Here is a 12,561-nt window from a genome sequence, read left to right as displayed (position 1 = left end):
AAAACCTCCGTCAAGTCCGTGCTTTTAGAAAGAAGTGACGTGGTTATATTACTATAGCCTTCCCCACCTATTTCAATGCAGGTTTCTAGGAAACAAAAGTCTTTGTGGTTAAAACATTGGGATTAGAGTATCTTTTAGGTCAGTATAGCTCACTCTGAAGACGTTTAAGCTCAAGGATTTGGTTTAAAAAAAAAAACAAAACCCCAAACCCTCGCCCTTTCCCCGCCTCCACTCCCCAAGAAAAGCCACCACCAAACCCCATGCGAGGGCGGGCTGTGGGTTTCCAGAGATCACTGACAGCGTCTCTGTTGCCGTCTCCAGGGAGTATGTCCTTAAGAAGCACTTCCAAACGATGATTAAGCAAATTCTGAACACTCAGGAAATCACACTTCACATTAATGCAAGGAACTCCCAAAATAGGCGCTAGCCTTGGGGAAGAAAGTTCTAGAACCTGAAAGGGGCCTCCCTGGGCTCCCCCGCCGCTCTGTCCCCGCAGGTGCTCTCTGGAGTACCACCGGCCAGCTGTCTACACCCGTGGAGCCAGGCTCTGGGGCCACCACCAGCTTAGTCTCAAATCCTGGCTCTCTGACCTAAAAGCTGAGTGAACCTGGGGATTTTACTTAAACGTCCGTGCTTCCGTTTCTCCACCATGAGACAGGGGTAATAAGAGTGCCTTCCTAACGGGGTGCTGTGAGGACGGGATATTCTAATCCACCGAGACACTCAGCACGGTGCCCGGCCACGGCAGGCAGCCAGTAAGCGAGGGGTGCTACCATTGTCGCTGTTATTATTACCATGACTACCCCCATCGCCCTCCGAACAACCTGTCGCTTCACCCTGAACCACACACCTGGCCCCTAACCCACCCAAGTAAAGCGTATTCATTCTCGCCTCTGGTCACCGCCCCTCTGCCTGCACTGCCCAGCCATTACCCACATGCTGTCCACTTTTCAAGGTCTAGCTCCCCGTGGACCCACACAGGCATCTGCTGGCCAAGCCAACTACAAGGACTGTCCCTCTCTAAGATCTGTGTGGCATTCAGGGAGCTCATGGGCACAGCCCCACCGTCCAGTTCTCAGGGGTGAAGAGGGTCCGCCGTGTCCTCTCTCCATCTTTTGACGCCTCTTGTATATCCACCCGCTCAGGGCCCAGCCCATAAAGCCCCGAAGCCACGTCCCCAGGCTCTTCCTAACTGCACTCTGATGGTCAGGAGGACATGGGCTTGCAGGCTGCGAGCTGGTTTTGCTAGATTCTAGCAGCCGGGGAATTGCAATGAATTTAGATTCTCACTTCAAAAGGGTCTGCTCTGTGCACCGGCCAATTCCCTTCATTCTGAATTCTGCAGGTGGCAGCTACAGCCTTCTGCTCTGGCACCGGCACCAGGGCAGAGGAGAGCCTCGGTCACGGTGAGCTCACACAGACCGCGCCCCGTTAGGTAGCAGAGGCTCGCTGCGGCTCCCAGGTTTGTGTGGCGGGCATGTGGGTACTTACCAGTCAGCAATGCATCCAGTTATCAGGTAGCCAAAGATTAATCCAACCAGTAAGGAGAACTTAGCGACATGGACCTTCCAGGCATTATCACACACAAGATCCCACTAGAGAGGGGCAAATAGAAAACAGATCAGAGAGAAACACACACAGAGGCCACCTGTCAATCATAAGGGCAACACGTAACTGCGCTCAGGGTCATGACACCCTTTACAGGCTGTGTCACACATACCGCTAAGAGTCTCTTCAATGTTTTTGAGAATCCAACAATGAGAAATATAAATCTGCCCACAGAAGGCGGTGTAATGTTTTAGCCCGGGACAGAGGATAAAAGTCCGCAGGGTCTCACATCCGCCCCCCCATGACATCCCCCCCCACCATGACATCTGCGGATGAGTCTTTCCTCCATCCTGCCAGCACAGGCCGGGAGTCCCCCATCACTGGCACAGCTGTCACACGGCCCTGCAGGTGGAAAGCCCCTGCCAGCTTTTTGCATGGGGTATCACAGTAACACGAGGAAACTGAAAGCAACCTCTGTGTTTACATCCCAAAAAACTCCCCAAACTTTATAAGTCGCCTTAAAAATAAAGAGGGTTAGCAGTGAACACTGAAATATCAATTTTAACTAAGCATTCTTACTTTTCTTCCTCATCAACGTCCCTTGTGTTCTCCCATATTACATCCTAAAGCCACTTTCTCTCCACTTGGAGAGAAAGCCAATCAACTGGTGAATACAACATTTAGACTATCTTTACAATTAAGCTGTATTATTTAGAAAAACAAATAAAATTAACCCTCCAATTTTTCCTTCCTCCTTTCGCAGAAGTGAGAGAGAAATGCACGTCTGTTCCCTCGAAGTGACGTGTGTCCAAGTGGAAACACGGCCCTCAATCCACAAGCAACTGACGTCTGGGCCCGAGGGGCAAACAAATGGGGTCTTGGCTTCAACGGGCTTTGGGACAAGCCGAGCTTCTGCACCAGCCACTGCGGAGGGAGGGGCCAGCCAGCCTGGACAGAGCAGGAAGGCAGCCGCCCGACACGTCATTCCCTGGACTCCCTGGGACACATCCAGGGCCGGCACTGCTAGCTGCACGTAATCTCATCATTAACAATTCAGATACAGGTGTTCTTTACAGGGATGACATCCCCTATGTCTGCCCAGGGACCGGCAGCATCGGCATCACCTGGGAAGGCGTCAGAAATGTACATTCTCGGGCCCAGGCCAGACCCCGAACGGGAAGTTCTGGAGGAAGCACAGCCAGCAGTTTGACAAGCCGCCCAGATGACAACGATGCCGCCCTGGCCTGTCATTTCCCTGCTGTTTTGAACACAGTGAATGCGCTTCCCAGGCCTGGGCCAGGGCTCCAACAGTCAACCCCCAAGAGCAGGGTGAGGCCAAAGGCCGCGTGAAACATGCACAGCAGGGCTGCTCAGTGCTTTGTGCAGCAAATGCCGGGTCAGAAACTAGAGCGTGAGCTAAGGGGGCTTGTGGAGGCCAGCCTGGAAAACCAACACTCACGGAAGTACCAGTGTGTATATTCTGTCTCCCCAGCCTGGTTTATTACATTCTGAGGCTGTTTCTGAATTGTTTTCTCTCCACTCTGCCTAGCACAGGACTCTGCCCACAAAGTAATTGATTTCCAAGGCTAAGAGCTACATCTACCAGCCCATCTGGCTCCTCCGGGCGAGGAGATGCTTACAACACCTATAATGGTTACAATCCCAATCACATCACACCTTCCTGCACCTCAGCCTGGCACGTGCTTGGCAGGAGAAGGACACACCCGGCCCCAGGTTGCTGCCAGGGGGGAGGGGGAGGGGAGGAAGGGGGACCAGCTGCTGGCTCTGTGGCCAAGAATCAGTCACTCCCGTCTCTACCCAGACTGCTCACTGATGAGCTTATTTGAGGTTAAGTGATGCCAAGGAGCACATTCTGCTTGTATTAGACGCCCAGGAGACAAAAGAGATTTTCATAAAAGCATCTGGCAGGGAGCGGATTGCCAACACTGCTGTGGGTTCAGGCCCCTGAACAATAACTCGCCCTGGCCTTGGGCAGCCATGACCCAATTCAGTTGCTACCTAGAGTCAGATGTTCAGTGCAATCGCTATCAATTAACAAGGCGGGAGTGGAAAACTGAAACAGCTGAGGGAGACAGAACCACTCCCACGGCCAGGAGGGAAAGGCAGCCTGGTTAGCAGTGTTGCTGGCCCCGCTGTCCTCAGCCTGGGGGGCGGGGTGGGGGGAGGACACAGGACAAGGCGGCCACCGTAACCCCTCAACCAGGCACCGGAGCAGACAGCATCTCTGAGTCAACAAGAAAACTACTCCAGACTCCAGCGGGCTCCCCAGGATAAAGTCCCTCCTGCTTGGGGTCTGCTGGACACCCCTAAAGCCTGGAGGCCCCTTGAGGTCCACTCCATAAATAAGGTGAGGTAGGGCTGGGAATCCACGGGGACGGGCATCCCTTGTCCGATCGCCCCACTTCTGATGAAAATAAAATATGCTCAGATGTCCTACAACCTCCAGAAGAATTTCAGAAGTATGAGATCTGAGATCACCTCGCTTTCGAAATCTGTCCCACTATCGATAAGACACGGCAATCGGTCATTTCACTAAGCAAAGGCTAAGGGACGTTAAGAAACCTGACTTGTGCACAGCCAGGACTCAGTGGCACAGGTTCTGTCTCTGACATCATCACCTGTCACCTCCCTCTTCTCACACCCATCGATCACTGATGCCGGAGGGTGCTCCTTCCTAGCGTACCTGGCACCCACCCCCCACTCCACCTCTGTTATGGACAACCTGATTTACGGGGACTCGTGATGAGGCTCGCTCGTCACCCTTTTGGTGCAGGTTCCTGCAGCGTGGGCTGGAAAACACCACTTCCAGGCTCCCTTACTGCTGAGCTCTCACACGTAACTGTGGTTCTGCCCGTCGTCTGCACTTAACTTCCAGCGCACAGCCGAGGTCTAATTTCCAGGGTAACTTGAATTAGGAAGAGCGTTAAGCCAGGAATAGGTGGGACATCCATTCGGTGGTCACATCAGGCAGGACTTGGTCTGCAAGTGGCCGAGGTGTGATCCCAGAGCCTGGGTTGGACAGGGACCTCCTGAATCCCCCGCCTCCTAGCTGTGACCCAGTCCCTGGACAGGCCATTCTAGGGAGCTGCTCCAGGCACCCTTCAGGAGGCTCAGCTCTCAGCTGCTTCTGCAACTCGGCAAGCACTGATTTTATGACCAGATCTCCCTGGGAAGGAGTGTGCAGGGCAAGAGGACAGGGGCCCTCCCCACTGAACTAACGTTAACCCCTCAAATCCATTCCCTTCACAACGATGACAAGCACTCTGTCAGCAGGTTTAACAAGACCGCGAAAGCGGAGACGGCATGGCCCCACTTCACAGTCTGACGCCTGCTTCCCTTGCCGTCCTTCCAGGACCGGGGATGGGCCGCTGTGACGCCACGTAATGCCCCACGTGAGGGAACTGACCCTAGAATGTGATCTCAATCTTAGCTGCACATGTTCTGTTTTTCAAACAAAAAGGCAGCGGTTACAGAAAACCTGGGAGACTGTTCTCCTACCTATATATTTTAAAGATAAGCTAAAAGAAGTAAACTTTATACTATTTTCAAGGGAATCATCTAATTGCTTGACTTGCCAGAGGGGAGAAATATTCATCAAGGAAACTAGTGAAGTTTCTAAAGAAGATGGAAAATAAATGGGAGATGAGGAAGATAATCTTATTTTCAGCAATAATGAAGATACCATGATAAAGTCAAATGCAAAATAAGAATGTAAGAAAACTGAAGAAAACAGACTACTTATCCAATTTTGAAGTGGAGAGAGACTCCCTAAGGAGAAAATCTAAGAGGAAAACAACCACCTAAGGAAAAGATGATGGATTTTATAACAGTTTATCTGTTACTCCTTAATTATTATTCATTTTACTTATTACTTAAAACCTCCCTGCATCAAAAATACCATAAACAAGGGCTTCCCTGGTGGCGCAGTGGTTGAGAGTCTGCCTGCCGATGCAGCGGACACGGGTTCGTGCCCTGGTACGGGAAGATCCCACGTGCCACAGAGCGGCTGGGCCCGTGAGCCATGGCCGCTGAGCCTGCGCGTCCGGAGCCTGTGCTCCGCAACGGGAGAGGCCACAGCAGTGAGAGGCCCGCGTACCGCAAAAAACAAACATAAACAAAATTATAAAGAGATAAATTTGTAAAATATATGGGAAGGGGGATCAGAATGGGTCACCCCCAAAACATGCCACTTTGGCCTAAGGATGATTTTGAGCTGGAGCAAATGAAAATCAGCAGATTCAGAAAGAAGCCTTCTCAGAGCGTCCCTATCTGCCTAAAAGCAGAGGCTTCTGAGAAATGAAGGCCATAAACCCCCTCCCCAGGGAAGTCCTATGGCCGTGAAGACAAAGTTGGCACCCAGATGCGTCTGCAAACAGCCTCACTGACAAATTAGGAGTCTGGGATTAACACGTACACACTACTATATATAAAACAGATCATCAGCAAGGACCTACTATATAGCACAGGGAACTCAATATTCTGTAATAACCTAAATGGGAAAAGAATTTGAAAAATATGTATAACTGAATCCCTTTGCTGTACACCTGAAACTAACACAACATTGCAAATCAACTGTACTTCAATATAAGATAAAAATTAAAAACAACCTCACTGAAACAACCCTCATCTTCCGTTAGTTCCCCCATATATTTCCTTCCCAAGTTTGCCACCCCTAAAAGCCTCAACCCCTTTTCTTCTGTCTCCTCACTTCTGTACAAACGGACTGTCCTTCTGTTAAGATATGAGCCCAAGCTCTGACCACCCCTTTGAGTTACTGGTCACCAAGCGCTCCTGTGTGCCCGGCTGCACTTGGCAATGAACCTGGTTCCCTCTTGTTCAGCTGCCTTCAGTCTAGTTCCCAGGGCCCCAGCCACAGAGCCTAGGAGGATAGAGGAAAAAGGTTTTCTCCTCCCCTAAAACAGCCAAAGGGTTACTATCCTTAGTAAGTATTTCCATAACAATATAGACGATACTCCTACTAGGAATGGGTAAAGCACCCGGCAAATTAACAAAATATGAAACAAATGGTTAAAAAAACACCTGGGAAATGCTCGATTCCACTAATTAAAATCAACACTCAATATTTTATTTTCAAAAAAAATTTTTTTTTAAGTTTCCCAAAAATGCAGGAGAAGCCAAGAGGACCAAATCTGTGCTGGGCGTGTAAACGAAGCACTGCGCTTCTGCAAGGCCGTCTGGCAACATGCGTCCCATGACTTGAAATCGTGAACACTCTTTATGCCAGCAATTCCCTTTCTTGGAAGTTTTCCCCAAGGAGACTATGACTGATGCCCACAGATGTCCTGGTGCAACGATGCTCAGTGTTTGTAACTTGTAAGACATGGGAACCTGCCTGACATCAGCAAGGCTATACATCATGAAAATGTTTGCTTTTGAAAGCAAATGATTGAGGAAAATGCTCATGACATAACGGTATGAGAAAGGCTCAGAATAAAAAAACCATGAATAGAGGAGATATTTGGGTCCACAGGGGAAATTAGAAGAAGATATTCCAAAATATTTAAAGTGACTATCTCTGGAGAGTTGAGTTTTATTTTCGATTTTATACTTTTCTTGACTTTTCCAAACTTCCTACAGTTAATCTATAAGCCTTATAATGAAAGAAAAAAAGTAGAGGTAAAAGTAATATAAACTCCCACCCACAGTGGCAGGTGGAAGCTAGTAGTTAGGGTGGGGCCAAATGACTAAAAAGAAAAAAAACTTCTCACCTTTTCAGGTATATGCATTTCAACACAATCCAAACACTCAGGCCTAGCGGAAGCTTGTTTGCAAAATGACTAGAAACAAACTACATCCTCGGAGCCTGAAGATTACTGATGTCATTGTTCATTGACTAAAGCCAAAAACATTTTTTAGGAAACTAAGTGAAAAATTTCCCCCAAGTTTCATCTTTTGTGCTGGAGATGCCCATCTGAGGCTGTTCCACTAGAAACCACGAGGGTTTTCCCAGTCACTACGCATGTCTGTTCTAATCCTGAGTCAGTAGAGATAAACGGAAAAGTTTCCGCTCAGACTGCAAAGGGGATAACACTGCTTAAAACTTCAAAAGCTTAAATAAAACAGAATTCCTGACGGAACTGGAGGAATTTAGAGAAATGCAGGGTCAGCATTCTTCTGCAACCCCTACAGTGGTATTTCAGCAGACCCTCATGAACCACTGTTTGATACACCGAGGATTTGCCCTGCTCTGTGTTTCTTAACTGGAGACAAGAGAAGTGGCAAGAACACCCCTCCCCGCCCCCGCCGACACACACACACACCCTGGAAGGCTGGCCACATAAGCTGGACCCACGAAGCACATTAGCTACAATCAGCTGCTCAACACTGATGCAGCCTATGCAGGTCTGTGTTATTCAGTTTTTTTTTTTTAATGGATTTATTTTATTTATTTATTTTTGGCTGCATTGGGTCTTCGTTGCTGTGCGCGGGCTTTCTCTAGTTGCGGTGAGCGGGGGCTACTCTTCATTGTGGTGCACGGGCTTTTCATTGTGGTGGCTTCTCTTGTTACAGAGCACAGGCTCTAGGCGCCCGGGCTTCAGTAGTTGTGGCTCGCAGGCTCTAGAGCGCAGGCTCAGTAGTTGTGGCACGCAGGCTCAGTAGTTGTGGCTCGCAGGCTCTAGAGCGCAGGCTCAGTAGTTGTGGCGCACGGGCTTAGTTGCTCCGCGGCATGTGGGATCTTCCCGGACCAGGGCTCGAATGCGTGTCCCCTGCATTGGCAGGCGGATTCTTAACCACTGCACCACCAGGGAAGCCCTGTTTTTGTTCTTTTTAATCTAGTAGTATTTGGATTTTTTTTCCCTAAAGATGCTATCAAAATTCAAGAAATACTGCATATTCTGAAAACCCCAAATTATTCTCTGCTTTTTGCCTCTAAGTTCATCCTCCAATTTTAGGAGATTCACAGCAGCCAACATAACTGCCAGTTAGGGCTGGCACTCTCTCGAGCTTCCTTAAATGACATAATGAATGACCTTGCCAGATACACTGGGAGGTTTTTGGGTTTTTTTTTTAGTTTTGTTTCCCTGTTTTTCATTAATTGCTGCTCAAACGGCTCCTCCACTTTCTTTTTCCCCAACCAACTTGGTGCCAAAAACCCAAACACAGCACGTTGAGGGAAACAGTTGAACCAAAAACCTACTGTGAGCCTGTGGGTGCTCCATGGAAGAGACCAGCAAACCTGCTCTCTCCTTGTGCAAAGGAAACCGGTCCAAGACCACACTGTCAAAGCTGGTGAACTTCTTCAACCTCGCGTAGCCCCGTTTTGGACTAGTGTAGTAATTTTAGACTCACCCTAACCCTTACTCAGTGATCGGTCTTGTTCTGTTTTTCTTCCAGTGATGACTCTTACGCCTGCTGTACTTTGGCTGTAGTACCACCTTGGTGTGGAGGAAGAGAGATGGATGTGACAACTGCTTCAACCTGTCGCCTTTGGGGGCTTTCCCGGTTCTTACTGAATTTGACCATTTTTAAAGGGCTGGAAGTATAAAACCTCTTTCTTATAGCACAGGGAACTATATTCAATACCTTGTAAAAAACTATAATGGAAAAGAATGAAAGAATATAATGATATATACCTATATATTATGTATAACTGAATCACTTTGCTGTACACCTGAAACTAACACAACATTGTAAATCACCTACACTTCAATTTAAAAAATAAATAAAAATTTAAGAAGCTACCTTAAAAAGGAAACAGAAAATTAACCACCTAAACAGGCCCTGAGTAGTGGATGTAGGATCATCTCTGTGAGGTAACACGAGGCACTCAATTTTCCTTTACTTTTTCTGAAAGGAAACAAGGAACACTGTACAGTTCTAAGCAGAGGTTTACGTTAGCAAACGTCCTTATGAGTGGGCCATAATGCCCACTATGGCACTGGGGGATGCTGAATCTATGATCCACAGGCAGCAGAGATGGTAAATAAGCAACGACCTTCTATCAACCGAAACCTTGGAGAGTCTTTCCAAATCCTGCAATGCCTATTTTACTACTTCTAAGAAGGGAAATTGATAGTAAACCCTATACATTAAAGAGGACTATTGCAAAACTAGAAAGAGAGAAAAATCACAAAAACAAAAAACTCCACTGCCCTGAACATTCAACCCCAGGGAACTATTCAGGCCTTAAGTGAATTCAACACACCGGCTTCTCACACGTAATTGATATTAAGTAACTGAAAGATTCTTAGCGAGAAATGAAACAGTTGCTACATGTGTTACTAGAAGAGATCTTTTAGTATTGTGTGGGAACAAAACTGGACTTTAACATTTAAACGAGCCCCACTAATCCTGGAAAGGAGCGACGTGTGGAGACCTTTGGACAGCAGGGTCAGGGAATCCTTGGAACGAGAAGAATGTGATGACCAGGTGATCAATCGAGAAGAACTCAAGAGGCAGAAGGAAAATTATCTTTTACCTGCGGAGACAAATGCCTTGTCCCTCCCCACTGCCTGGCAGCTGTGACCCTGACTTCTCTCAGCCCTGAGAAGTGCCTCTGGGCCGAGTCATCCCTCACCTCTCTGCCCTGCCAGGGTCCAGCCACGCCAGGGGACCCCCCAGCTCCCCAAAAGCCGCAGGGCCCTTTGCCTGTCCTGCGATATCCATGCACACCCCGATTTTCCTGGCTCAATGGATAAAACTCATTTCAACCAAAATTATTCAACATTGTAGATCACCTGCGGGTTGGAGAACGGCAGCCTTTCTGTACTCCTGGCGTTATTCCTTTCGATGGGCATACAGTGGCTTTGTAAGCACACAATTAATTACAAGGGGTAGAAAATTAGAAAGATACAAAGAACACGTTTCCATATATTTAATCAAGTCAATTGAGAAGCTCTCCTCTTCCTAGTACCCCTGTTCTGTACTCCTGTGACAACCTGTACTCAGGATAAACACCCAGACTATTTGTCAGAACATAACATAATTGCCTGCTGCTTACAAATCTTTCTTGCACCAGCTCAGGGGTTGGCAAACTACAGCCCGCAGGCCTGATGTGGCCCTGCCCCCTGTTCTGCACGTCGAGTTCGATGGGGGCCCGTCTCTGCTAGCGCACAAGTGCCTGTGCCGAGCACAGGGGTGACAACACAGAACACACGGCCTGCAAAGCGGAAAATGTCCACTATTCAGCCCTTCACAGGGAAAGTCTGCCGACCTCGGCACTCGACCGTGAGTCCCTGAAGAAAGGGACCACGTCCTCAGTCTCTAAGCTGATGGCTGGGATGGGGCAGGACAGCACGTGGAGCTGCCACTCCGGAAGTGGACGTGCTCTGCGTTTGCTTGTGGTCCCTGTGCCATGCACCTTCTCAACCCTCTTTCTCTCCGTGATTATTTCTTCAAACAGGATTTAAATAATTAATATGTAATTACGTATTATACAACATTTATACGGGCAATATAGTTTTTAAGTGTTTCCGCCACACTTTTCACCATTAGTAATTTTCCCCAAGGGGAAGAGAATTCTAGTTTCATTATAAAAGCCCACAGAATACAGGGTATGAGACATTTATTTCAAACAATGAATAATTCTCTCTTAATAGAACAAATCGGTTACATAAATTAAGTATCGTCTCAACATTTGTTAAGCACCTGCCATGGTCTTGTGCTCTGCTGGCTGCTTTGACTAAGCATCTTATTCAGGGATCGAAACAGCCCTCTAACACGGGCTTATGACCAGTGAGTCCACTTTACAGATGAGGAAGCTGAGGCAGAGGGGAAGCAACTAGTCCAAAGTCAAATGGTTTTTCAGCAGAAGATTATCAACCCATGTCTGATTAAAACTCATGTTCTTTCCTCACCCCAATAAACTCAAAGAAGCAGCCCTTGTTCATGCAAATAGAAACAATTCTGTGGTTTATACAAAACTGTTCTCGGTTGCAGCATTTGTCTTGCCTGGTATTCAGAAGACCTCAGGTACGAGGAAGCAAAGCGTTACTGTGGGAGCAGGACAACCTTTGCCGTTACTTCACTGTTACAACGACTAAACAAAAACAGCTGGTAAAGTCCCTGTGAACAGCAGGTATGTACTCAAAGGCATCTATTAAAAATAATATCCCAGTATCTTATTTTTCATAGAATTTTAGTACCGAAATACTGGGAAAAGTCAAGGTCAACCTCCTAATTTTAGAAATGAGAAGCCTGAAGCCTAGAGAAATGATGTAACTTGCTCAAAATAAAAAAATCTTGGGGACTTCCCTGGCGGTCCAGAGCACTCCTTGTTTCCCCTGCAGAGGGCACGGGTTCGATCCCTGGTCCGGGACCTAGGATCTTGCATGCCGCAAAAAAAAAAAATCCTGGGGCTGCTGGACCCCAGCTCAGGCTGCTGTGGAAGATCTCACTTCCTCACAGGTGGCCCTGATGCAAACCGCCCAAGTCCATCACTGCCGAGCAGGACAGAGGTGTGTGGTCCAGCTCCCAACCTCACGGTCATCTGTTGGCACCACGTTCACTCTGGTCCAAAGCCCTTACAACATAAAGAATTTTTAAAAATTATCTCAACGTTCTAATTGAGACCAACTCTTGGCCTTCTTGTCCAACAGTCACTTTTTTTTTTTTTTTTAATAATAAATCAGGGCAGTTGAGAAGCTAAACCAGTTTTCTCCCTGTTTCAACATCGGTCTCACCATCTTGAAAGGACGTGAATAATATTAGGCAAAACGGCCTCTTCAAACAAGGATGTTGTTTGCTGTGTCTGACTCAAGTTAGAAGCCAGCACACATGTGAGTCTAAATGGTCACCTTTTCCACAAAGACAGCTGACACCAGCCTGCTAAAACAAGGTACACAGAACCCTCAGCTGCTGGACTCACAAAAGGTCTAGTAGAACACTAGTTGGGGAATTTTTACCAATTTGGCCTTTTCCTTTGCTGTTATTGGGCTGGGCTATAGCTTACCAGGCTCTCCGCAGAAGAGCGTCATCAGATAAACAAGAGCCTGCAGGAGGCCTGGAATTCAGAGACCCACATGGAGGGTG

The 12,561-nt window shown here is 47.7% G+C and overlaps 1 protein-coding gene across 1 annotated transcript in view; it reads right to left on the bottom strand.

Moving 5' to 3' along the window:
• SLC22A23 (solute carrier family 22 member 23) overlaps positions 1–12,561 on the bottom strand; it is a 138,942-nt gene that overhangs the window by 103,108 nt on the left and 23,273 nt on the right. The window contains exon 3 of the mRNA XM_024738738.1: positions 1,492–1,595. Coding sequence (XP_024594506.1) covers positions 1,492–1,595 — 104 coding nt within the window. The remainder of the gene's footprint in view (positions 1–1,491; positions 1,596–12,561) is intronic.

The sequence above is a fragment of the Neophocaena asiaeorientalis genome, unplaced genomic scaffold (genome assembly GCF_003031525.2).
Source record: "Neophocaena asiaeorientalis asiaeorientalis breed wild unplaced genomic scaffold, Neophocaena_asiaeorientalis_V1.1 scaffold307, whole genome shotgun sequence".
NCBI lineage: Eukaryota > Metazoa > Chordata > Mammalia > Artiodactyla > Phocoenidae > Neophocaena > Neophocaena asiaeorientalis.
Note: the sequence above shows the minus strand (reverse complement) of the source record. Positions and strands in the feature narration are given on the sequence as shown.